A 26,903-nucleotide genomic window follows, 5' to 3' on the forward strand; every position below is an offset into this window, starting at 1 on the left:
AAAGAAAAAGAAATAAAATAAAATGTCCTGTTTAAAAAAAAGGGAAGGGGGTCGATCTAACCATATGAAAAGGAATGTAAGCAAAGAAGTTAAAAAAAAGACTCAAGTTGCTATCCACTCTTCTGTACCTTTTTATAACATGTGACTTAAATGACTGATAGAGTCCTAACAATAATTACAAACTCTTCATTCATTTCTTTTAAATATATGACATATGAGAGAAACATCCAATGCACTGGAATATCCAGGGCAGTAGAAAACAACCACTATTTTAAACTCTTAAGTACTAGCAAGTCATTTAAGTCAGCTAAATTAAGCCTATACTGTCAGAGACTCATTACCCAGCTTAATCTCTTGAAATTAGATCAAGGCATATAGTGTTACTATATGATTCAGAGAACACTATAGCTGTTATCATTTAAAACTTCTTTTTCTTTCTTTTTTTTTTTTTTTAAAGATTTTATTAATTTATTTCACAGACACATCACAAGTAGGCAGACGGAGAGGCAGGCAGAGAGAGAGAGAGGGAAGCAGGCTCCCCGCTGAGCAGAGAGCCCGACGCGGGACTCGATCCCAGGACCCTGAGATCATGACCCGAGCCGAAGGCAGCGGCTTAACCCACTGAGCCACCCAGGCGCCCCTAAAACTTCTTTTTCTAACCTCAATTACTTTAGAAATGGAAACCCGCTACTGGAAACAGCGAAAGATAGTTTGCTTTTAAATGTCAACCAAACATTATGTCTATAGCTTACATAGTCTTTTAGCTCAGGGGAAGGAAGGCAGAGATATTAATTTAATATTAATGGACTCATTATCCTTTTTGGAAGAATCCATGGGTTATTCAAAATCATGAGAAGGAGCGATGTTATAGCAGAAGTCCCGTCTCAGTCTGACAAGGTCCCACACCCCAGGAGAATGTAATGTCCTGACTATTTAGTATAGATCACAAAGCTAGGGTGGTGAAGGTGACAGAAAGCATCTCCTGGGGGCGCCTGGGTGGCTCAGCAGGCTTGGTTTTGGCTCAGGTCATGATCTCGGGGCCATGGGACTGAGCCCCACGTCGGGCTCCATGCTCAGCACAGAGTCTGCTTGTTCCTTTCCCTCTGCGCTCCTCTCTCCCCCAATTCATGCTCTCTCTTTTCCCTCTTTCTAAAATCTAAAATAAAGAAATCTTCAATGAAACAAAAAGAAAAGAGGAGAGAGGAGAGGAGAAAAGAGAGAAGAGAAGAGAAGGAAAAAAAAATAGAAAAGAGAAAAGAAAAGCATCTCCTGGTTTTCTGTTTATTTCATTACCAGTTTGCTCTCAGGCTCCTGTTCTGGCCTCTACCGATGGGACTCCTCCAGGGCTCAATCTGGTACCTCCTTCCTTTTCCCCTTCACTATGTCCTTAACATAAATACCATTTCTAGGCTGATGTCCTCAATTTACATCAGCCCAGACATCTGGGTTCTGCTTACAGAGTCACATACCCAACCACCTTTTTAATCTCTCCACAGCTCGTGTTTTAGCTGCAACATACCTGAGTAAGAATGGTTAGTAAAAGAGCAAAATATACTGGCATTTACTATGGGCCAGATCCCATTCTATGTGTTTTGTTTTGTTTGTTTTTCTTCATGTACTAACTGATTTAATCACCACGACAATCCCACGAGACAGATACTATGATCACCCCTATCTCTCAGTGGGGGAATGGAAGGCACACAAAGGTAACTGACTAGCCCCATGTTAACACATTTAATATATGGCACAGTCAGGATTCAAACTAAGGTCTTCTGCTTCAGAGTACAGATTCCTAACCACCTCTCTTGAGTTACTCAAAGCCAAGCTCCCTCCCCTAGATAAGCACTCATCTCCCAAACCCAGACTCTCTTCCCCCTAGCGATCAGTCTTTTATTCAAGCTTGAAAGCAGGGATCATCTGATTCCTCCCTCCCTTCCTCACCCACACTAACAAGGTCTATCAATCCTACCTCCAAAACCCACCCTCTTCCCCATCCTCAGTGCAGTCTGGATCACAGGGAAACACCCCCGAACTAGTCTCCAGACCTCTGTACTCACGCACCAGTCTCCTAAATGCATCCTCCTCTCAGAAATGAAAGAGAACTGCATAACACACATCAATGCATAACCACTGAATTACTAAAAGCCACTGAACAGCGATGTTCTCACCCTGGGAACAGAATCCACAAGCCTCAGTCTCCTGAATGTTCCCAGTCTATCCCAAAACTGCATCGCGAGTCACTATCTCCCCACCTTACTCATTTTGCCCCAACATTTTTCTTAAAATGCATTTACAGTTCTCCAAAGCCAATGACAATTACATTCGCATGATCTTTTGTTTGGGATTATGCATAACACTGCCCCTTTCAGGCAGTGTGGACACAGCATGACTGTAATTATAAAATGTTCAGGTGTCTATGACCTTAAAGCTGGAGGAGGCCAGGCTCCTCCTGGTCTATTGCACATCCACATTCCTGTGTATGTTTCTACTTATTGGAAAAAGGCCCAAGTCCACCAAATAATGAGCAACAGAGCTTCTAGAACAGAGAATGATCATCTCCTAGAAAAAAGGTAAATACAGAAACATAAGAGAAGACACAACGAGATAGATATGCATGATCCTTATGACCCTGCTTCCTGCCATTTACTCCCCATCCTCTTAAAAAGGCCAAAAGGTGGGGGGACCTGAGTGGCACAGTCATTAAGCACCTGCCTTCAGCTCAGGTCATGATCCCAACATGACCAAGCATCATGTTGGGCTCCCTGCTCCAGGCGAAGCCTGTTTTTCCTTCTCTCACTCCCCCTGCTTGTGTTCCCTCTCTCGCTGTGTAGCTGACAAATAAATAAAATCTTATTTATAAAAAAAAAAAAAAAAAAAAAAGCTATGGGGCACCTGGGTGGCTCAGTGGGTTGAAGCTTGTGCCTTCAGCCCAGGTCATGATCCCGGGGTCCTGGGATCTAGCCCCGCGTTGGGCTCTCTATGCAGCAGGGAGCCTGCTTCCTCCTCTTGTCTGCCTGCCTCTCTGCCTACTTGTGATCTCTATCAAATATATAAATAAAATCTTTTTTTAAAAAATTTTGAAAAATTTTAAAAGAAGGCTAAAAAGGCCCAGGGTAAAAAACAACAAAGCAATAATTTTAAAAATTAACTTTCTTTAAACAAAGAAAGTTAATGTAAGGTAGGGGGGTAGGAAGGGGGTGTCAGGGGAGGGTGGTTGGGTTATGGACATTGGGGAGGGTATGTGCTATGGTGAGTGCTGTGAAGTATGTAAACCTGGCGATTCACAGACCTTTACTCCTGGGGTTAAAAATACATTTTATGTTTATAAAAAAATTTTTTAAATTTAATTTAAAAAAAAAGGAAAAGAAGAGACATCTACTTAGACTCCTGTACTTAGAACAGCAGCAGAGCACAAGCAGCACGAAAGTATCTGCTGAGCTGATTTGTAACGATGGAAAGAAAGGGAAGTATCAGTTCAAATGGGCCCACGAATCAATATTTGTAGTTTAACAGGAAGGCCTGGCGGCAGGATTCCCCGCCCTTGAAAAATACCCGAAGAAGAGCGACGACAGCTGCTATCTGATGTACTTACTGGCATCATCCATGAACTCAAAGTCGCCTCCCAGCTCAGAACTTGAGAAGTGGTACTGGTCCGGGTCCGCCAGGGCGCTCAGCAGAACCAGCAGCACCACAGCATTGATGACCTGCAGGGAGAGAAATAAGCGCCGTAGGAAATGGTCCCTATCATAAGAACTTAAACTGACCACATGGAACTTAACATCAGCAGAGGGTCCTCCCACCCAACCCTAGGACACCCACCCCCCCCCCCAGCACCCTCAGGGTGCCCGCGGACATCCAGGCAGCAGCCAGGGAAGGGCAGGCTTGGTTGTGGCCAGCAGGCAGATTTCCCCTCCTGCCGCCTGGGGGTGGAAACCCTAGAGCAGGTGAGCAGCCCATCCGGACGCACACAGCAGTCCTGACGCCCCAACAAGGTGGGGAACACACACAGACTCCAGTTAGCCAAGTGCGCTCTGATAAGCAACCACAAGTCTTTCCAGGTGATCCAACATTTCCACAGCGTCAGACAATGTGAGTTTTGAGACCAGCTAGGACACAAGAGTCAGAGAATGGTACAAAACCACGGCAGCAGAGCCAGGATCCAACCCTCCACTGCAGCACAGGTGAGCCCCTTTCCACCCCAGGCCCAAGGCTCTGCCTTCCAGATACCGCAGAATACACACGTCCCTCGGGTACTTCAAACTTAGATAGTCTGAACGGAAATCACCTTCCCTCACCGTCTCCCAACTCTGCTCCTCTTTTTAGGTTCTCTATCTTAAAAAAAAAAAAAAAAAAAAAATACCATCAACATTAATAATTTAAAGTGGAACACACTTGGGCACTACGGTAAGTGCTGTAATTGGAGTCTCTCTCTTAAGCCGTCCAAAGACCTAGTGAACTTGGCACTAAATTATCCCCATGTTATAGACGAGAAAACTGAGGCTTGGGGGTAAAGAACATTACCAAAGATCAGACCACTAACGATCTGCAGAAATGGGATCTGAATCCAGGGATTTTTAATTCCCAAACCCAATCTCTTAACCTCCTGTTTATACTTGAAACCTGGTCATCTTTGGGCTTACCATCTTCCTTATCCCCACATCCGACCAACTGGGAAATTCTGGCTCTTCTACTCCTGCATTTCTATTTCCTTTGTTCTTCCTAACTGCCCTTGCTGCATGCTGCGCACGTGTACCCGCTGTGGGCAGGTGTACCAGCTGTGGCGGGGCTGGGAGGCAGTAGTGGGGATAGCGTAGGGGAGGCCTGAGACTCGACTGGGAGTTTTACTCTTCAGAAAATGGGGAGGAGAAAATGAATAACCATGAAGATTATGGAGGAAATTCATTTACTAACAAAGTAAATATAGGCATATCCTACCATAAAATCTGTATTTGGTATACCTATTTACAGAAAAGGTTCAAGGGGGAGTGTCAGGTTGTTTGTTCTATGAAACAGAATTTGTTCTACCCCAGAATTTCTTTTACCCCAGAATTTGTTTTTCTCCCCCCCCCCACCAAACGGTTCATTCATCCATTCATTTGAGAGGGAGAGCAGGGTGGGATGGAGGAGGGGGCTAGGGAAGAGCAGACTCTGTGCTGGGGACTGAGCCCAACATGGGGCTTGACCCCAGGAGACCGAGATCATGACCTAAGCCAAAATCAAGACTCAGATGCTCCACTGACTGGGCCACTCAGGTGCCCCAGAATTCATTTTTCAGTGGCAATACCAAGTGGTTGTTTTAGAATTATTGTAGGATTTGGAATAATTATTTTTCTTCCTCTTTTTCCCAAACTGTCTCATATGGTCTGACTGCTTTTTGAAAAAAAATTAAAATAATGAGAATGAATAGCAATGTCACAGAGTATACATACATACATTATATATATGTAAAACTAATACATATATACATGTATCTCTATGTACATACATATATATAAAGCTAATAAAAATAAATGCAAGCATGTTGTTAAAAATTTTTTTAAGGCAGAAAAGGGTAGATAGTGACGAGTCAGTGTCCACCCTACTGCTATCCACCAATCTCCCTCTCCACTGTGGTTATTAGAACTAGAAGTTTCTTGTTTCCCTTCAGAGATACAAGAAACTTCACAGCCCGTCTTAAGGGAGTGTGGTTATCTGAACTCGACTTGAAGAAAGCTTTTCAGAACACAACTACAGCTTAAAGGCAGGCACGAGCACTCCCACAAGCGGCATGTCATATTTGGCAAAGTGAGCTTTTATACACACTGTCCAGTTTTCTTGGCATTTCATTCCCTCTGTACTCTTGTCTCTGCAAAAGACAGTCCAAAGATTATGGATGGAAATAAAACCAGATAAAACCACCTAAGGAATGTGTTTTTGAAAAAGGCACCATACAAAAACAGCAAATTCACAGCTACCTTAACAGGTGAGTTTTTTTTTTTTTAAAGATTTTATTTATTTATTTGACAGAGAGAGATCACAAGTAGGCAGAGAGGCAGGCAGAGAGAGAGAGGAGGAAGCAAGCAGGCTCCCTGCCGAGCAGAGAGCCCGATGCGGGACTCGATCCCAGGACCCTGAGATCATGACCTGAGCCGAAGGCAGTGGCTTAACCCACTGAGCCATCCAGGCGCCCAACAGGTGAGTTTTAAGGTTTGAAAAGACAGAGAGACCTGGGATTCGTAGGCAAAGCCTTAGGGATGGGTGGAGTGAGGAGGCAGGGCACAGGCGTCCTGTTAAGGAAAGGCAGGACTCGTTTAGGGCTGCAGGGCTACTGATACAGCTTGGACTTTATTCTAAGTGTTAACAAGGAACCAATAAAGAGTTAATTAAGGAAAGGGAAGAATGCAATCTGACTGAGGTTCAAATGAGTCAATCAAGTAAAACATCTAGAAGGGTGACTGGCGTATAACGGCCACTCAAGTCAGCTGGACTGCCTCTTCCCAGCTCAACAGCAACCACAAAAAGGCTTGTGGCTGGCTGGGAACTCCAGCTGTCCGCCAATCGGGGCCAGTGCGACGCTGCTGCTTTCCTGTCCTTTTAGTTCCAAAGCACCCATCGACTCTTTCTGTTTTGTCTTTTTCCTGATTTCGTATTTTATTACAAATTTACAGTCATCAAAACAGCGTAGCCCTAGCATAAAACGGACACATGGGCCAATGCAACAAACTGAGAGCCCAGAAAAAGCTCAGGCATACATGGTCAACTCGTGTTCGCCAACAGAGCTAAGAATACTCAGTGGAGAAAGCATCGGTCAGCCCTTCGTCAGCATGTTACCATCCCCATGCCCGTCTGACTTACGACAGTACCGACTGCAACAGATGGGCACTGTGCTAAGCACTCGGGAAGAATTCACCAGGACTCCGAATACGAGAGGTTGTAAGTCATGTGCCCCAATACCACAAAACATACAGCAGTAAGCGTGCCGAGAGTCCAGACGAAGACGAATGGAAGCTCAGAGAAAGGAATTACTGAAGCCTAAGGCTGAGACCAGGGGCCCAGGGAGGTGCAGCAGAGATGGGAGCACGTGGACAGTGGCTGGAAAGACAGCGAGATTTTGGAACCACAGCAGTGTGGGAAAGAGCACCTTCAAGTCTGAGTAGGGACGCTTGGATAGGGGCCTGTACAGAATGTGGCAAAGTAGCTCGATGCGGCTGGACACAGCACACCAAGTTAAGTGTAAGGGCATGAGAACAGAAGTGCAGGCAGGGGGTGGAGGCGGGAGTGGGGGTGGGGGACATCTGGGTAGCTCCATTGGTTGAGCAGGGGACTCATGATTTCAGCTCGGGTCAGGGGATCAAGCGCTGCATCAGACTTCCTGCTCAAGGGAAGTCTGTTTGTCTCCCTCTCCCTCTGGCCCTCCCCCTACTCACACTCGCTAGCTGTGTGTCTCTCTGAAATAAATCTTTAAAAAAAAAAAAAAAGGAAGAAAGTAAGAAAGGAAAGAAATGCAGACTGAGGCCAGACAGTAGAGTCCTCAGGAGCAGGACAGGAGCCTGGGGCTTCCTGCTCATCATTAATGAAGATGCCACGAAGCTCTCTGAGCTGGAATGAGCCTCGATCAGAGTCCTGTGGTTGGGAAGACCGAGCCAGAAGAGGTGGGGAGGCGAAGCAGGAGGCGGGCCGGGAGCTGCAGAGCACTGCACCAGTGGTGGGCTGAGGGGTCACAAGGAGTTTGTCCACTTCCCTCCAATTCTCAAGACTGTGGTCACACAGGTTAACTTTCAGAGGTTAAGTGACCTCATCTCAGGTCCGAGTGAGGGAGAGCCACAGTTGGAACGCTGAGGCCTTTGCAAGTGGAGGCAGAGCCACCATGAACGACTAATGCGAAGATGATGGGATGCCAACAAAACTCGGGATTTCAGGATTTCAAGGCTGGCCAATGGGATATACCTTATTACCAGATACAAGGGAGATCACAGAGAGATGAAGGGGAGGCTGATTTTAGACACACTGTGCTGGAAAAATACTTCCAGGATGTCCAAAGAATCATGTTTTCCACTTGCTTTTAGCCCACCTCTGGTGCCCAGGCCTGCCCTCAGTTTTGCTCTGACCACCTGATGCCCAGCCTTGGCGACATTCCGGCTCTCCCCTGCTCAGTCTGCACACCTCCCAGCTCTCCTAACAGCAGAGCTCTGGCCACTGGTTCAATGTTCTTCTTGCTCCACAGTAGGCCCCGGTTACTGGCCCCGGCTGTGCCCCAGCTGCTCTGCTCACTGTTATCTCCTCTGTACCACAAGCCATCAGGAGCCACAGACCACAGTCCTGGGGCCGACTGCCCTTCCAGCTGCCCTAGTTCTTCACAAAATAGTCCAGAGAGAGGGGATATTGATAGAACAAAGATGTGATGATAAGGGGATTACCAATCACAGAAGACTAGTCACCACTATGCTCTTCTCATCACAGAATGAAACTTTCATTAGAAAGCCCGGGTGGCTCAGTGGGTTAAAGCCTCTGCCTTCAGCTCAGGTCATGATCCCAGGATCCTGGGATCGAGCCCTGCATCAGGCTCTCTGCTCAGCAGGGAGCCTGCTTCCTCCTCTCTCTCTGTCTCTCTCTCTGCCTACAATAAATAAGTAAAATCTTTAAAAAAAAAAAAAAAAATGAAATGTCACCCCAAATGAGAACCAACATGATGCCAGGACTTGCCAGGAGCAGATTATATAACTACCACCACTGATGTAAATGTAGAACAAAGAGCAGGCATATTTATGATCTTGTTCAGCTAATGTTCACTTACACTTGGACTTCCTTAGTCTGTTTTGGTAGGTCGTGTACAAACTGTTCCCATTCTATTTACAAAGTGTTCCCATGGTGTCCCATATTTTTTCCTTGTTCTTGACAATGATTACTTCCATATGTAAATAAATTCAACTTCTGTCCAATTACTTAAATGGTTAGGCCCTTGTATATTCTCCAGGCATCAAAAATGCTCTTTAACCTTAAAGCATATATCACATCTAAAGCAACAATGAGGCACGCCTGGGTGGTTCAGTGGGTTAAGCTCTGCCTTAGACTCAGGTCATGACCTCAGGGTCCTGGGATCCAGGATCAAGCCCCCGTGTAGGGCTCTCTACTCAGCAGGGAGCCTGCTTCCCCTTCTCTCTCTGCCTGCCTCTCAGCCTACTTGTGATCTCTGTCAAATAAATAAAATCTTTTAAAAAAAATAAAAATAAAAAATAAAGGAACAGTGATATCTACAGCTTTCATTTAAACAACTGAAAATGTTAAATGTAATTATCAGCTCATTTTTTAAAAGCCTCAATAAGAGAACCTTAGTAACACTCAAACCCACTGAGATAATAATTACACAACCACCAGAAATTCGCACAGAAAGTGCTGTCCAAAAATGACTATATACTTATCTATAATGAAAACATGAAACAAAAGTAGGAGAATGGCTTAATAATACTGCTACCAAATAATAAAATCCTAAGCATCAAAAATCATATTTCTAAGTGTTAACAATAAAAAATGTTCATAGTATGTTAAATGAAAACTAAAATATAAAAATGTTATATGATTTGGGGCACCTGGGTGGCTCAGTGGTTTAAGCCTCTGCCTTCAGCTCGGGTCATGATCTCAGAGTCTTGGGATCAAGCCCCGAGTCAGGCTCTCTGCTCAGCAGGGAGCCTGCTTCCCTTCCTCTCTGTCTGCCTGCCTCTCTGCCTACTTGTGATTTCTCTGTCAAATAAATAAATAAAATCTTTTTTTAAAAGTTATTATTTCAATTCTATGATTTATATGTGATATGCTCACATATATAAATCACAGACTAAAAACACTAAACATACAATTTTATATATAAACCAGATACTAGGTTTGCAGAGAACTTGTAGCTTTAATTACCATTGTACCTTTTTGGGGTATTTTCCAGAGTGCCTAACATGAACATAAACTGCTTTTAGAGTTAGGAATAATTATTTAAAACTTCAAAAATATTTTTAATATAAAATGTTATAAAACATTATTATTAGAAGAGGACCAACAAGTAAATTTGGCTAGGCATTCAGGTCAAATCTTGGAAATAGATATTTCAGGAGAGAAATGTCAGAGTAAAAATGAAGTAATAGTAATTAAGGAAACTGCCACTTCTGATAATGCAAAGTAAGTAATACAAACCAATTTCTCTCTGAGGACAACTAGGAAATCTGGATGAAATACCCACGCCTGTGAGGAGGCCTGTGAAAAGGCATGAGAGCTAATGAGGCAGTGAAGACTACTGGTCCAAGATCCAGCAGAGGCAGAAATACCCCAGGCATCAGTTGAGTCTTCAAACTGGACTAAGCCACTCCCCAGGTGCTAGACCCCTATTAAAAAACTATTAAAGGGGGTACCTGGGTGGCTCAGTGGGCTGGGGCCTCTGTCTTCGGCTCAGGTCATGATCCCCCTGGGATCAAGCCCCGCATCCGGCTCTCTGCTCAGCAGGGAGCCTGCTTCTCTCTCTCTCTGCCTGCCTCTCTGTCTACTTGTGATCTCTGTCTGTCAAATAAATAAATAAAATCTTAAAAAAAAAAAACAACTATTAAAATCCTGGTGCAGAAAGATAATCAGAATACAGCAGACAGGAAAAGACAAGACTCTCAGAACAAGAATCAGCAAAAAGAAGAGAAGAGAAACATAAGTACTCTTAACACTGAAGTTACTGAGCATGCCCTTTAAAGTGGATATGTTTATGAAAATCGAGGAGATAAAGAAAAAATACAAGGGGAATTTTGGAAGGGAACTAGCAGCACTGAAAAAAAAAAAAAGATAGGATAGATTTGAAAATAAAGAGGCTCTAGGGGCGCCTGGCTGGCTCAGTGGGTTAAAGCCTCTGCCTTCTGCTCAGGTCATGATCTCAGTCAGGGTCCTGGAATCGAGCGCTGCACTGGGCTCTCTGCTTTCCCTCTCTCTCTCTGCCTGCATCTCTGCCTACTTGTGATCTTGTCTGTCAAATAAGTAAAAATCTTTAATTTAAAAAAAAAAAAAAAGAGGCTCTAGAATTAAAAACTGCAGTAGCCATATCAACACAGCCGACGAGTTTAGCCCATTAGACAAAATGCAAGAAAATTAATGAGTTATCCTTTTGGACAAAACTGAGGGAATGTGTTACCAAAAGTTTAGCAGTAAAGAAAGCACTGAAGGGTATTGCTTTGGCACAAGAAAAATGATGTCAGAGAAAAGGATGAAGATGAGGGCGCCTGGGTGGCTCAGTGGGTTAAGCCGCTGCCTTCGGCTCAGGTCATGATCTCAGGGTCCTGGGATCGAGTCCCCCTTCGGGCTCTCTGGTTGGCGGGGAGTCTGCTTCCCTCTCTCTCTCTCTCTCTGCCTGCCTCACTGTCTACTTGTGATCTCTCTCTGTCAAATAAATAAATAAAATCTTTAAAAAAAAAAAAAGAATGAAGATGTACAAAAAGAATAATAACAGAAATGGTAATTATATTCGCAATTGTGAACATTGATAACACAGTAACAAAGACTTACAGGTGCAAAACAGTAACAGATTCAAAATCGGTAACAGCATATAAATCAAGAGCCAGTAACGGGAACTGAACTGATCTTAAATCCTTGCATTGCCCAGGAAGTGGATGAAAATACCAGTTAATGGGATGTTTTAAAAAGTCAAGGGTTGGGCACCTGGGTGGTTCCTTGGGTTAAGCCTCTACCTTCAGTTCAGATCATGATCCCAGCCAGGGTCCTGGGATCAAGCCCCGCAACGGGCTCTCTGCTCAAAGAGGAGCCTGCTCCCAAGCCCCTCCAACGCCTGCCTCCCTGCCTACTTGTGATATGTCAAGTAAATAAATAAACATCTTTAAAAAAAAAAAAAAAAGTCAAGGGTTTATGTTGTCATCTCTAGGGTAACCTTTAAGAGAAGAGTCAGACTTACATAACTGTTTAGCAATAACCAAGTTGTTTGTATTTGGTGCATTTTCTGAATGTGTGCAATACAGTAAAAATAGTTAAAAATAAAAAATATAGATTAGGGGCGCCTGGGTGGCTCAGTGGGTTAAAGCCTCTGCTTTCGGCTCAGGTCATGATCCCAGGGTCCTGGGATCGAGCCCCACATCGGGCTCTCTGCTCAGCAGGGAGCCTGCTTCCTCCTCTCTCTCAGCCTGCCTCTCTGCCTACTTGTAATCTCTGTCTGTCAAATAAATAAATAAAATCTTTAAAATATATATATATAGATTATATTCAGATGTTTTCAGATAATTGGCAAATTAAAAAAAAAATTTTTTTTTTTTAAGTAATCTCAATGCCCAACGTGAGGCTCAAACTTATCATGACCCCAAGATCAGGACTAGCATGCTCCATCCACCAGCTGAGCCAGCCAAGCGCCCCAGCTGGATAATTTTTATACTCCAATATTTGAAAAAAAATTTAAAGCTAATAATGGCAGGGGTACCTGGGTGGCTCAGTCAGTTCAACTGAGGTGGCTTAGTCTGACTCTTGATTTTGGCTCAGGTCATGATCTCAGGTTTGTAAGACTGAGTTCCACCTGGGACTCAGTGCTAGGTATGGAGCCTGCTTAAGACTCTCTCCTGCCCCTCACCCCCTTTAAAAAGTAATAATAATTTTGGGGGCGCCTGGGTGGCTCAGTGGGTTAAGCCGCTGCCTTCGGCTCAGGTCATAATCTCAGGGTCCTGGGATCGAGTCCCGTATCCGGCTCTCTGCTCAGCAGGGAGCCTGCTTCCCTCTCTCTCTCTCTGCCTGCCTCTCCATCTACTTGTGATTTCTCTCTGTCAAATAAATAAATAAAATCTTTAAAAATAATAATAATAATTTTAAAAAGATAATAATGGCAGATGTGCCTTTCACTTGGGTCCAACATCAACAGACAAACCAAAACAAAATGAAGGTTTGAACTTTGTATTTGAAGTACCTTTAAATCTAATTTTAGAACTCTGATCCACGCATGCTTTCATGTTCAAATCACACCATCTATATGGTCCTTTTCTGATACTGAAGTAAGTTTCTGACACTTACTATTTCAATTCCATCAACTGTGGTAATACATTCTGGATTTTTGGTGAAATCCTATTTCCCTAAGAAATGGACTAAATCAATTCACCTACTATGTCCCCAATGCTCTGTTTGAGAGTGGGCTATACACGTGGTCCTTGCCCCCAAAGAGTACGAGTAGTTTGGTGGAGTAAACACATCAACAGCCAAGTAAAATGCAGAATGCAGTACCATTCATTAAATAATTCATTCAGTTGTTCAGAAATGATGTATTAGGCAAGAAATAGAGGCCAAGCACTATGCTAAGCATCACATACATATGGCCAACACAAGGCAGCTTACGGTCTAGTGGGGGCGACAGTCAAATAAACTGGATGTTCCCTTCACAGAGAAAAGGAATTCTGCTATACTCGCTCAGGGAGAAACTAAAGACTTCACAGGGAGATGACATTATTAACACCAGAATGTAACAGACTTATGGAAATCTTGAGAGACAAAAGATTACAGCACAAATAATTTTAGGGTATCAGACTAAATGACTAAGAACTGAGTATCAAGAGACAGTCCTAGGACATAAAAACGAGCCACTCTTGTCAGTCCTCTGAACTGAATGATAATTACAGCTGATGCTTTACGCTGCTGAAGCTGTAATAAACCAAAGGGCTGTCTCCAGGTTACATTCAGTTAGGGGAAAAGGTTAAGCAGTAAAACGGAAGTTGTACCTTTTATTAGAGCCACATTTTAATAGGCAAATTTTTAAAATGTTTTCCCCCCAATTCAAGGAGCTCCTCCTGATTCACCTTGTAGCCCACAGTGCCATCATTTGAACAGGTCTTCCTCAAGAAACCACCACCACCACACATACCAACTTCTGTCACTGAAGCAGTCTTGCTGCCCTATGAAGTGTAACTATTATTCCATTCCACAAACGAGCGAGCTCGGCCAGCAGAGGAAACCCCATACAAGGTCGGAGTTCCCAGCCCAGGCTCAGTCATTGATCTTTGATGAGGAATGCCACGGCAGGCTTTATCTAGTAACCACCACACCCAGTTTACAGACTCCAGCGGCAAGAATGGGCCAACCAATCCCCTGGCGCCTGCTCAGAATTCTTTCCAAGGGAGTGTTCCCGCTATCCACCCTCAAGCCGGTAAGAGCAAGCAAAAGGAAACCGCTCTGGCACCCCAGCGGAAGCATGCCCAAGTCTCCGAATGGACTTGGTTGTGTTCTGAACATCACTCTCAGGCTTGAGGCGTCATCTGATGCTCTCAGAATACAGGGCCCATGTGATCTATGAGTAGCTGGACATTGGACAGAAGGCAAAGTTTGGTCCCCCAGAGGAGGCCAGAGAGAGAAATACTGTCCAAAGAGCCTCTGGGAGACTTGGAAGTGGAGGAGGTGGTTGAGGAGAACAAGCATGCTCCCTTTTACATCTTGAAGAACATTCTTGATCTCTGAATATGAAGAGACTGACCTCGCCAGGAGCCTGTTTTGGAACAGGCTATGGAGACCTAAACTCTGCATAAGACAAAGTATCACAAGGTTGCCTGGCTAGCTCATTCAGTGGAGCACAGGACTCTTGATCTCAAGGCTGTAAATCAGAGGCCCACACTCGGTACAGACCATTACTTAAAAGTAAAAAAATCTTGAAAAAGAAATAAGAAAAAGTATCACATACTAAAGGGTCAGGAGGGGGTGCTTGGGTGGCTCAGTGGGTTAAGCCTCTGCCTTTGGCTCAGGTCCTGATCTCAGGGTATTGGGATCAAGCCCCGAATCAGGCTCTCTGGTCAGTGAGCCTGCTTCCCCCACTCTCTCTTCCTGCTGCTCTGCATACTTGTGATCTCTGTCAAATAAATAAATAAAATCTTAAAAAAATAAATAAATAAAGGGTCAGAAGACTAGCATTTGGAAAAGACAAGATATAAAGTGCAAAATGGCTAATTAATTTTTTGTACATCAAACAACAGTCTCTGTGTTGACTGGCTCTCTTCATTAGGTCTGTTAGTCCTTATCTGTAACCATCCTATTCCAACAACCTGGATTACCATAAAATATGCTTTGAAAGACTGTTTGAAGTGATTATATTCTTTACTCCCTGTTTAGTTTTAATATATACAAGGACACTTGATTCCTGCAGCGATTCACGAGAGGGAAACACATAAATGCAAGGTCTTCGCTAATCAAAGTGCAGAGTCTGTAACAGACTCCCACTAGACTATAAATTTTGCATCCAATTCAATAACAGGGTTGTTATATTGTACTTTATAGAGTTAAAATCTTCTAACAAAATAGCAATATATTCAAAACATCCCCAAGCAAAAACAAATAAGAAATTAAAGACAAGGGCGCCTGGGTGGCTCAGAGGCTTGAGCATCCTATCCTGCTCTTGGTTTCCGCTCAGGTCATGGGTCCTGAAATGGAGCTGTGCTGGGCTCCGCACTCAGTGCAGAGTCTGTTAAGGACTCAGACTCACTCTCTCTCTCTCCCTTTACCCCCCAACCTGCCCCAATACATAAATAGATCTTTAAAAAAATTGAGAGACAAAAAACATATACTTCTATAGTTGAAACACAGCCTGGAATTCTAGAAAACAAGCTACTTAAGTATAACCTGGGAGCTAACCTCTTTAAGTCTTTACTGTCAAATTAAAATCACCTGCAATGATACAGTCTAACCATCTCTTAGACATGTTTTATAACCATAATGCTGAACTGTTTATATATGGAAAGAAGCATTTATTAAAGTGTATGTCTTAAATATTCTTTACTATGAATCTAGGCAACAGAACGTTCTTGAAGGAGATGTCAATATCCGATATTGCTACTTTTAGTTTAAAAAAAGTATCAAGGGGCGCCTGGGTGGTTCAGTGGGTTAAAGCTTTTTGCCTTCGGCTCAGGTCACGATCTCAGGGTCCTGAAATTGAGCCCCGCATCAGGCTCTCTGCTCAGCAGGGAACCTGCTTCCCTCTGTCTCTCTGCCTGCCTCTCTGCCTACTTGTGATCTCTGCCGAATAAATAAATAAATAAATAAATCTCTTTAAATAAATAGATAAATAAGACACACACACACGACTGGAGTTGATGGACTTCTTCAAAAGAAAGGTGACAATATTTTTTTTTTAAAGATTTTATTTGTTTATTTGACAGAGATCACAAGTAGAGAGGCAGGCAGAGAGAGAGAGGGAAGCAGGCTCCCCGCTGAGCAGAGAGCCTGATGCGGGACTCGATCCCAGGACCCTGAGATCACGACCTGAGCCGAAGGCAGTGGCTTAACCCACTGAGCCACCCAGGCTCCCCGAAAGGTGACAATATTATTAACTTCAGACAATTATACATGTCAACATTTCCTGAGTGAACCACCAAAATCCCAGAAACAGAGTGTAACTTCCAAGAGCAGACAGGAAAAATGGGTAAGCAACAATGCAGTCCACATGAAGGATGGCAGCAAAGGAAAGGGAAACAGAAAACGACGGGACTAAATCTGGGTATGTTAGCACCATGATGATCAGCGGACTGACTACTGCAGCTAAAGACAAAGACCATCATCAGGCTCTCCAACTCTATTCCACTCCCATCCCCAAACCCTCCAACACGCCTTATCATAAGGCCACACGTTCTTCTCTACCATCTTCGTCACCCTTACATGCCAATATTCACTCGTATGATTACTATTTCTATTAATTCTGATTAATACTTATTTCCTCCACTAGACCACAGATTGGATGTTGGCAAGGTCTGGGTTTATGCTGAATCACCACTGTACCCCCAGCACTCGGCACACTTCCTAACACACAGTTTAAAAAAAAAAATCTGTTAACAGACAAGGGAGGAAGCAAGGAGGGAGGGAAAGAGGGAAGAAACTGGGTATCAGCGTTAACGTCTAGGCTTAAATTTCCTGCAATTATTTTCTTCCAAGATGGGAACTCCTTAACCCAGAAGCACAATGAACAGTTTTCTAATCTATAAGCTAGCTGCCTTTTATGTCTGATATAGATGACCATATGCAGTTTCACACTGAAAATGCTATTTGTGGGCGCCTGGGTGGCTCAGTGGGTTGGGCCGCTGCCTTCGGCTCAGGTCATGATCTCAGGGTCCTGGGATCGAGTCCCGCATCGGGCTCTCTGCTCAGCAGGGGGCCTGCTTCCCTTCCCCTCTCTCTGCCTGCCTCTCTGCCTACTGTGATCTCTCTGTCAAATAAATAAATAAAATCTTAAAAAAAAAAAAAAAAAAGAAAATGCTATTTGTATGGCCTTCATTTTGTCTTTTTAAAAACTCTTATGCAGCCCATTAAAAACCCCGTTAGTGCAGCACACCTTGGGAAAAATGCATTTGCATTTGTATACTTAGATTTTTCCATAGTCATAACTATTTTTATGACCTGTTTAAAGTGTTCTGTGATACTTTTTAGTAACAATTTATGATTATTTATTTTTAGTATTATTAACTCCTAATTTGGAGAGGAAAGCTGAAGTACTGAGAACCAACCAGTACCGCTTTGTAGACTGGAAATTAAAGAAAGCATCCTGCAGGCAGTACAGGTTTGCCCACTGGGCAACAGGATCTTAAAAATTAGGCCACCCTTCAGGGGCACATCAGACTAGTAGATATCCCCCAAATCTGCTCTCCCTTCTTTCACAGTCATAGGCTTATCCGGATACATAAATGTCCAGCGCATATAACATCTCCCAGCCTCCATTGCAGTTAGGTCATAGGTCTTACTCTGGACGACTGGAATGTAAGTGAAAGCAATGTGTGCCATTTCCATTTCACATCCTTAAAAAAAAACCAAGTTGCTTGTCCTCCAGGTGTCCTTTGTCCCTTCCAGCAGGTCAGAAAACACAGCACTGGTGAGCTGTTTCCAGCCATGCAGACAAGGCTAAAGGACGTAGCCTCCTCAGACCCAGAGAAGGAATCCGTGCATTTGGGATGGCACAGGTGCCGCAGCAGAAGAGGTCTCTGAGTGACCTCATAGAACAAAAAGCCTACCAACCCTTGAATGTTACATGAGAAACATCAATCCTAAGTACTGCATTTGAAATCTGTTACAAAATTCTAGCCACACCATAACAAATACAAAGGTTAAAATTAATATAACACAAAAGAGACAGATATCAAAAAATCCAATGATACCTTAAAAGGGAAGAAGAAGAAGAAAAAAAAAAAAAACTCCTAGACTAGCAGTGCTAGATCAAGATTGGGGTAATACAAACCGAGGTCTCAACAGAGGTCTATCAAGAAGCAAACCCTTCTCTTTAAGCCCAGTCAGAAGACATACTGACTCAGATTGGTGACCTGATATTTTTAGCCCTGAATATTATCTCTTCTATGAAGCTGGACTCAACAGATGGTCTTCATAAAGTTATTTAACTATTCAAATCATTCAATACTAATTTAGTGCTATGTAATTTTAGCAGCTCAAGCTTAAAAAAAGAAAGAGCTCAAACTTATTTTTACTAATAAAAATGTGTATTTCTTTTAAGCATCTTTTGGTGCTCACATTTTCCCAGGAAATAATTTTCCCTTGGAAGCTCCAACTGCCAACAGGCAACTCTAAACCTTTAGTAGGTTGTTAAAAGCAACTAAAGTGTGATCTTCACTTAATTTTTCTTCAAGTAAAAATAGCTTAACCAGTTTACAGCTTTTTAAGAACTCTTTTTAAGGCTCCAGAAACTCTACTAAGAGCCAAGGCATCTGGGAGAGAAGTAAAAAGTAGTAAATTGTGCTGCTAGAGCTCACGTATTATTTCTACTAGCATCCTTTTTTTTTTTATTAAAGACTATTTATTTGACAGAGATCAAGTAGGCAGAGAGGCAGGCAGGCGGAGAGGAGGAAGCAGGCTCCCTGCCAAGCAGAGAGCCCAATGCAGGGCTCAATCCCAGGACCCTGGGATCAAGACCTGAGCCAAAGGCAGAGGCTTTAACCCACTAAGCCACCCAGGCACCCCTTTCTTTAATTAAAAGATTTTACTTATTTTTTTGACACACAGAGAGACAACGCAAGTAGGCAGAGAAGCAGGCAGAGGGAGAGGGAGAAACAGACTCTCCACCGAGCAGGGAGTCCAATGCAGGGCTCGTCCTCAGGACCCTGGGATCCTCGCCAAAGCCGAAGGCAGATACTTCTTAACGACTGAGCCACTCAGGCGCCCTACTACTTTTATGAACATCCTTTTATGGACAATAATGTACCTGCCCCAAAGGGGACAAGGTGAGAAGAGAAAAATGTAGCCTCTTCCTTTATGACAAAGATTCAAAGTAAGTTAACAAAATAAGTACGTTGTACATTTAGTTAAACATAATACACATCACAGTGCAAAACTCACGTTTAATACTTTAATACTTAATTAGATATATTTAGAGTGGGTCCCGGAGAAGTTGATATTAATGACAGGTTTGATGGCAATCTTTATTTCATGGCCAACGTATCTTTAAAACATCCTGCAGAACATCTATCATAATGTGCAACAAAAGCTGAAAAACTTATTAGATTATCACTGGATACAGAGAACAAACTGGTAGTTACCACAGGGAAGGTGGGTGGGGGAATGGGCAAAATAGGTAAGGGGCATTATCTTGCTGAATACTGAGAAATGTACAGAATTTTTGATTTATACTGTGCACCTGAAATAATATAACACTGTATGTTAATTGTATTTCAATTTAAAAAATAACTTCCCCAGCCAATATTTTATAGAGCTACCCTTGATCCTTTGTATTAGGTGGTGGCAGAGGGTACCTATGCTTTGTAAAAAGAGCTCACTGGGCATCTCTCAAAAATTCAGTATTCCTCACTACCCAAATCTATTTGATTCCTGAATTCAGATGGACAAAGTCTAGATGTCAAGTCTAGATGTATCATTCACTAACTGATAGAAATCCCCAGCCATATTATCCACAGCCTTAGCCAATGAGAGACTGATGGTGGAAACTGGTATTTTCTACACATCATATCTGAAGGACTCTAACACATCCTTTCTAGTTTTTCAGCCACCTAAAAGAGCCTGCTATTTTAACATCCCTTAAAAACCGAGTATTAAAAGCAGCAAGAGAGGCATCTGGGTGGGTCAGTGGGTTAAGCGTCTGCCTTCAACTCAGGTCATAGTCTTAGGGTCCTGGGATCGAGCCCCACATCAGTTCTCTGCTAGGCAGGGAGCCTGCTTCCTCCTCTTAGCCTGCCCGCCTCTCTGCCTACTTGTGATCTCTGTCTGTCAAACAGTCTTCCCCCTTTCTCTCTGCCTGCCTCTCTGCCTATTTGTGATCTCTCTCTCGCTCTCTCTGCGTCAAATAAATAAATAAAATCTTTAAAAAAATAAAAATAAAAGTAGAAAGAGAAAAACAAGTTGTTACATTCAAGGGACCCCCCCCCACAAGACTATGAGCAATTTTCAGCAGAAACTTTGCAGACTAAACGACAGAGGCACGATATATTCAAAGTGCTGAAAGAAAAACAACTTCCAACCAAGAATACTCTACACAGTGAAGTTATCTTTCAGAAGTGAAGGGATGTATAGTTTTCCAGGTGAGCAAACACTAAAGGAATTCATGGTCACTACACCAGCCTCCCAAGAAAGGTTGAAGAAAAAAGAACAGGTACTACTTAGAAACAAGAAAATGTAAGAAATGATAAATCTCACTGGGAAGGTAAATACATAGTAAATGTGGTGGATTAATCATTTATGAAGTTAGTATGAAGGTTAAAAGACAAAAGTTGGGGTGCCTGAGTGACTCAGGTTAAGTGGCCAACTCCTGGTTGTGGCTCAGGTCATGTTCCCCCATGGGTGTGGGATCAAGCCCCACACTGGGCTCCACGCTCAGTCTGGAGTCTGAAGACTCTCTCCTTCTGCCCCTCCTCCCACTTGCATGTGTGTGCATGCATGCTCCCTCTCTCCAAAATAAATACTTTTTAAGATAAATAAAAGACAAAAAAGTAGTAAAAATGCCTTTAATTACAATAATTCATAGAGGAGTACATGTGTAAAATGTGACTTCAAAAAGCAGTAAAAAAAAAATGAGAAGCTGTTATCAAATTAAAATAGACATTTACATATAGAAGTGATTATATGATTCATTTTGTTTTGAACCACAAAACAAAAATCAATAGTGAATACACAAAAGATAAAGGGAAAAGAACAGAAGTATACCGCTAAAGAAAGTAAGAGAAGAAAAAACAAAGAGAACTACAAGAACAGCCAGTGAGCAATTAAGGAAACGGCAATACATGCCTATCAATAATTATTTTATATGCAAGTAGACTAAATTCTCCAATCAAAAGACCAAGTGGCTGAATGAATTAAAAAATGAGGCCCATCTATATGCTCCCTATAAGAAACTCACTTTGGAGGTAAAGACACACAAAGACTGAAAGTAAAAGGATGGAAAGATATTCTATACAAATGAAAGCCAAAAGCAGGCTTTACATCAGATAAAATAGACTTTAAAACAAAGGCTACAAAAAGAGACAAGATAATTAAATAATAGTAAGGGAGTAATCCGACAACAAAATATAACATTTATAAATATTTATGACACAACCTAGGAGTCCCTAATACATAAAGCAAATATTAACAGGTCTGAAGAGAAAAACAGACACCAATACTGGTGGGTATATCCCACTTACATCAAAGGATAGATCATGTAGATAGAAAATCAACAAGAGGGGCACCTGGGTTGCTCAGTGGGTTAAGCCTCTGCCTTCAGCTCAGGTCATGATCCTAGGGTCCTGGGATCCAGCCCCACGTCGGGCTCTCTGCTCAGCAGGGAGCCTGCTTGCCCCCCACCCCCACTTCTGCCTGTCTCTGTGCCTATTTGTGATCTCTGTCAAATAAATAAATAAAATATTTAAAAAAAAAAAAAAGAAAAGAAAATCAACAGGAAACATTGGTCTTAAATAACATATTAAACCTAATGGACTACAGATATACAGAGACCATTCCATCCAAAGCAACAAAAACACCTCTTCTCAAATGCCCATGGAACATTTTCCAAGACAGATCATACTTAGGCCACAAAGTAAATCTTAACAAATTTAAAATTACTAAAACCATACAGTATCTTTTCTGACTACAGTGATATGAAACTAGAAATTAATTACATGAAAAAAACCTGTAAAAGTTATAAATATGTGGAGATTAAACAACATGCTACTGACCATCCAAGGAGTCGAAGAAGAAATCAACAGAAAAAATTTTAAAAATCTTAAAATGAATAAAAATGGACTCTAACGTATCTAAATTTGTGAAATGTAGCAAAAGCACTTCTGGGGCGCCTGGGTGGCTCAGTGGGTTAAGCCTCTGCCTTCAACTCAGGTCCTGATCCCAGGGTCCTGGGATCGAGTCCCATATCAGGCTCCTTGCTCGGCAGGGAGCCTGCTTCACCCTCTGCCTCTGCCTGCCTCTCTGCCTGTCTCTCTCTCTCTCTCTCTGACTAATAAATAAATAAAATCTTAAAAAAAAAAAGAATTAAGAAAAGTCTCAAATAAAACAATCTAATTTTACACTGCAAGGAACTACAAAAAAGGAAGCCCAAAGTTCGTGAAAGGAAGAAAATAACAAATATTGGAGCAGAAATAAATGAAATAGAAATGAAAAAGACAATAAAGAAGACCAATGAAACTAAGAGCTGGTTCTTTGAAAACAAACTTGACCAGACTTTAGCTAGACTTACCAGGGGAAAAAGAAACTCAAAATCAGAAATGAAGAGGAAAGGTTACAACTGATGCCACAGAAATACAAAGGATCATTAAGAGACTGCTATGAAAAATTATATGTCAACAAACTGGACAACCTACAGAAAATGGATAAATTCCTAGAAGCCTACAACCTACCATGACTAAATCATGATGAAACAAAATCTGAACAGGCTGACTGCTGGTAAGGAGACTGAATTCATAATCAAAAACATCCCAACAAAGAAAAGGCCAAGACCAGATGGTTTCACTGATGAATTCCACCCAACATTCAAAGAAATAATACCAATCCTTCTTAAACTCTCCCAAGAAAATAGAGGCAGAAACTCCTCCAAACTCAATTTTAGGAGGTTCAGTACTGACCTGATACCAAAACCACACAAGGATGCTATAGAAAAGCAAATTAGGGGGCGCCTGGGTGGCTCAGTGGGTTGAGCCGCTGCCTTCGGCTCGGGTCATGATCTCAGGGTCCTGGGATCGAGTCCCGCGTCGGGCTCTCTGCTCTGCGGCGAGCCTGCTTCTCTCTCTCTCTTTGCCTGCCTCTCCATCTACTTGTGATTTCTCTTCTGTCAAATAAATAAATAAAATCTTTTAAAAAAAAACAAAAAAAGCAAATTAGGGCGCCTGGACGGCTCAGTGGGTTAAGCCGCTGCCTTCGGCTCAGGTCATGATCTCAGGGTCCTGGGATCGAGTCCCGCATCGGGCTCTCTGCTCAGCAGGGAGCCTGTTTCTCTCTCTCTCTCTGCCTGCCTCTCCGTCTACTTGTGATTTCTCTCTGTCAAATAAATAAAATCTTTAAAAAATAAAATAAAAAAGCTTTTAAAAAAAAAGAAAAGAAAATTACAGACCACTATTTCTGATGAGCACAGAAGTAAATATCCTCAAGAAAATATTAGCAAACCAAATTCTCAATACATTAAAAGAATTATGTATCATAATCAAGGAGGATTTTTCCCCCTCAGGGATGCAAGGATGGTTCAACCTCCACAAATCAATGTACTGTATCACAGTAACAAAACGAAAGCTAAAAATCATAAGATCATTTCAATATATGCAGATAAAGTTAATCAACAAAATTCAACATACATTTATGATGAAAACTCTTCAACAGAGTGGTTGGTTATAGAGGCAACATACCTCAACATAAAAACGGCCACATATGGGTGCCTGGGTGGCTCAGTGGGTTAAAGCCTCTGCCTTCAGCTGAGGTCATGATCTCAGGGTCCTGGATCAAGCCCTGCATCAGGCTCTCTGCTCAGCGGGGAGCCTGCTTTCCTCCTCTCTCTCTACCTGCCTCTCTGCCTACTTGTGGTCTCTGCCTGTCAAATAAATCAATAAAATCCTTAAAAAAAAATGGCCACATATTACAAGCCCACAGCTAACATACTTAACAGTGAAAAGCTAAAAGCATTTCCTCTAAGATCAGGAACAAAAGAAGGATATTCCACTCTCACCACGAGAGTGGAAGTCCTAAGCACAACAAACAGGCAAGAAAAAGAAATAAAAGGCATCCAAACTGACAAGAAAAAAGTAAAACCGTCACTATTTGCAGATGACATATTATATACAGAAAGCCCTGAAGACTCCATCAAAAAACTGTTAGAATAAATGAATTCATTCAAGTTGGAGGATAAAAAAAATCAATATTCAAAAACATGTTGCATTTTTATTCACTGATAATAAAACTATTGGAAACAGAAATAAGAAACAATCCCATTTACAATTATGTCAAATAGAATAAAACACCTAGGAATAAACTCACTCAAGGAGATAAAAAGACTGGTGTACTGAAACTATGAAAACATAAATAAACAGAAAGATATTCCATGCTCATGGATTGGAAGAATCAATGGTGTTAAGTTGTCCATACTACCTAAAGCAAGCGAGATTCAATATAATCCGTAACAAAATCCCAATGGTATCTTTCGAAGAGAACACACAATCCTAAAAATTTGTATGGAATCACAAAAAACCTCAAATAGTCAAAACAAACTGGAGAAAGAGCAAAGCTGAAGGCACCCTACTCCCTATTTCATATGTATTATAAAGCTGTAATAATCAGGGCGCCTGGGTGGCTCAGTGGATTAAGCCGCTGCCTTCGGCTCAGGTCATGATCTCAGGGTCCTGGGATAGAGTCTGGTGTCCGGCTCTCTGCTCAGCAGGGAGCCTGCTTCCCTCTCTCTCTCTCTCTGCCTGCCTCTCCGACTACTTGTGATTTCTCTCTGTCAAATAAATAAATAAATAAAATCTTTAAAAAAAAAAAAAGCTGTAATAATCAAAACAGTATGGTATTGCCATAAAAAGACACACAGATCATGGAAGGTAACGTAACAGAAACCCATGTATATATGGTTAATTAATTTACAAAACAGAGCCAAGAATATTCAGTAACAAAAGAACATTTCTTCAATGAATGGCGTTCAGAAAAGAGCCAAATGCAAAGAATGAAACTCGGCCACTATCTTACATCACACACAAACATTAAATCAAAATGGGGGCACCTGGGTGGCTCAGTGGTTAAGCTTCCAACTCCTGCTTTCAGCTCAGGCCACGATCTCGGTGCCAGGCTCCACGCTCAGTGGGAATTCTGCTTGGGATTCTCTCTCCCTGTCTCCCCCTCCAGCCCCCTTCATCCTCTCCCTTTCTCTCTCAAATAAATGAATTTTTTGGGGCGCCTGGGTGGCTCAGTGGGTTAAGCCGCTGCCTTCGGCTCAGGTCATGATCTTGGAGTCCTGGGATCGAGTCCCGCATCGGGCTCTCTGCTCAGCGGGGAGCCTGCTTCCCTCTCTCTCTCTCTGCCTGCCTCTCTGCCTACTTGTGATTTCTCTCTGTCAAATAAATAAATAAAATCTTTAAAAAAAAAATTAAAAAATAAAAATAAAAATAAATGAATTTTTTAAAAAATTAACTCAAAATGGATTAAAAACCTGAATGTAAGACCTAAAACCTTAAAACTCCTAGAAGAAAATACAGGTGATAAATTCCCTGACATAGTCCTTAGTGATGATTTTTTAATCTCACACCAAAAGCAAAAGCAACAAAAACAAGTGGGACTACATCATACTAAAAAGCTTCTGCACACCAAAGAAAACCATAAACAGAATGAAGAGACAGCCTACTGACTGAGGAAAAGTAGTTGTAAATCGTGTATCTAATAAAGCCACTCCTGGGACGCCTGGGTGGCTCAGTTGGTTGGACGGCTGCCTTCGGCTCAGGGCGTGATCCTGGAGTCCCGGGATCGAGTCCCACATCAGGCTCCCAGCTACATGGGGAGTCGGCTTCGCTCTCTGACCTTCTCCCCTCTCATGCTCTCTCTCACTGTCTCTCTCTCTCAAATAAATAAATAAATAAAAGAAATAAATAAATAAAGCCACTACTTTCCAAGATATATCAAAAACCCCCATACGTCAACAGCAAAAAAAATTTAATTTAAAAACGGGCAGAGGATCAGAACAGACATTTTCCCACAGAAGACATACAGACAGCCGACAGATACATGAAAAGATACTCAACATCACTCATCATCAGGGAACTGCAAATAAGAATCACAGAGATGCCACCTCACATCTGTTCGGATGGCTAATATCAAAAAGAAAAAAGAGGTTAACAGGCATTGATGAGCATGTGGAGAAAAGGGAACCCTCATGTACTGGTGGTGGGAATGTACACCAGTACAGCCACTATGGAAAGCATCATGGAGTTTCCTCAAAACATTAAAAACAGGGACACCTGGGTGGCTCAGTTGGTTAAGCAGCTGCCTTCGGCTCTGGTCATGATCCCAGCGTCCTGGGATCGAGTCCCACATAGGGCTCCTTGCTTGGCAGGGAGCCTGCTTCTCCCTCTGCCTCTCTGCCTGCCACTCTGCCTGCCTGTGCTGACAAATAAATAAATAAAATATTTAAAAAAAAAAATATTAAAAACAGAACCACCATATGACCCAGCAATTCCACTTCTAGGTATTTAAGAAAACAGAAACACTAACTTGAAAAGGTATCTGTACCCCCCTGTTGACTGCAGCATTATTTACAACAGCCAAGATATGAAAACACTATGAGTATCCATCAACAGAGGAATGGATAAAGAAATTGTGACGTTTTATACACGACAGAATATTACTCAGCGTAACAATGAAATCTTGCCATTTGCAATGACATGGATGGACCTTAGGACATCATCGTAAGTGAAATAAGTCAGTCGAAGAAAGACAACGCCATTAACATGCAGACTCTAAAAAACAACAACAGCAAAAAA

At 42.3% G+C, this 26,903-nt stretch overlaps 1 protein-coding gene across 2 annotated transcripts in view; it reads right to left on the reverse strand.

Moving 5' to 3' along the window:
* Positions 1–26,903, reverse strand: part of LAPTM4B (lysosomal protein transmembrane 4 beta) — an 83,614-nt gene that overhangs the window by 45,375 nt on the left and 11,336 nt on the right. For both annotated transcript variants that reach the window (XM_044245236.1, XM_044245237.1), the window contains exon 2: positions 3,593–3,704. In XM_044245236.1, the coding sequence (XP_044101171.1) occupies positions 3,593–3,704 (112 nt within the window). The remainder of the gene's footprint in view (positions 1–3,592; positions 3,705–26,903) is intronic.

The sequence above is a fragment of the Neovison vison genome, chromosome 4, assembly GCF_020171115.1.
Source record: "Neovison vison isolate M4711 chromosome 4, ASM_NN_V1, whole genome shotgun sequence".
Lineage (NCBI taxonomy): Eukaryota > Metazoa > Chordata > Mammalia > Carnivora > Mustelidae > Neogale > Neogale vison.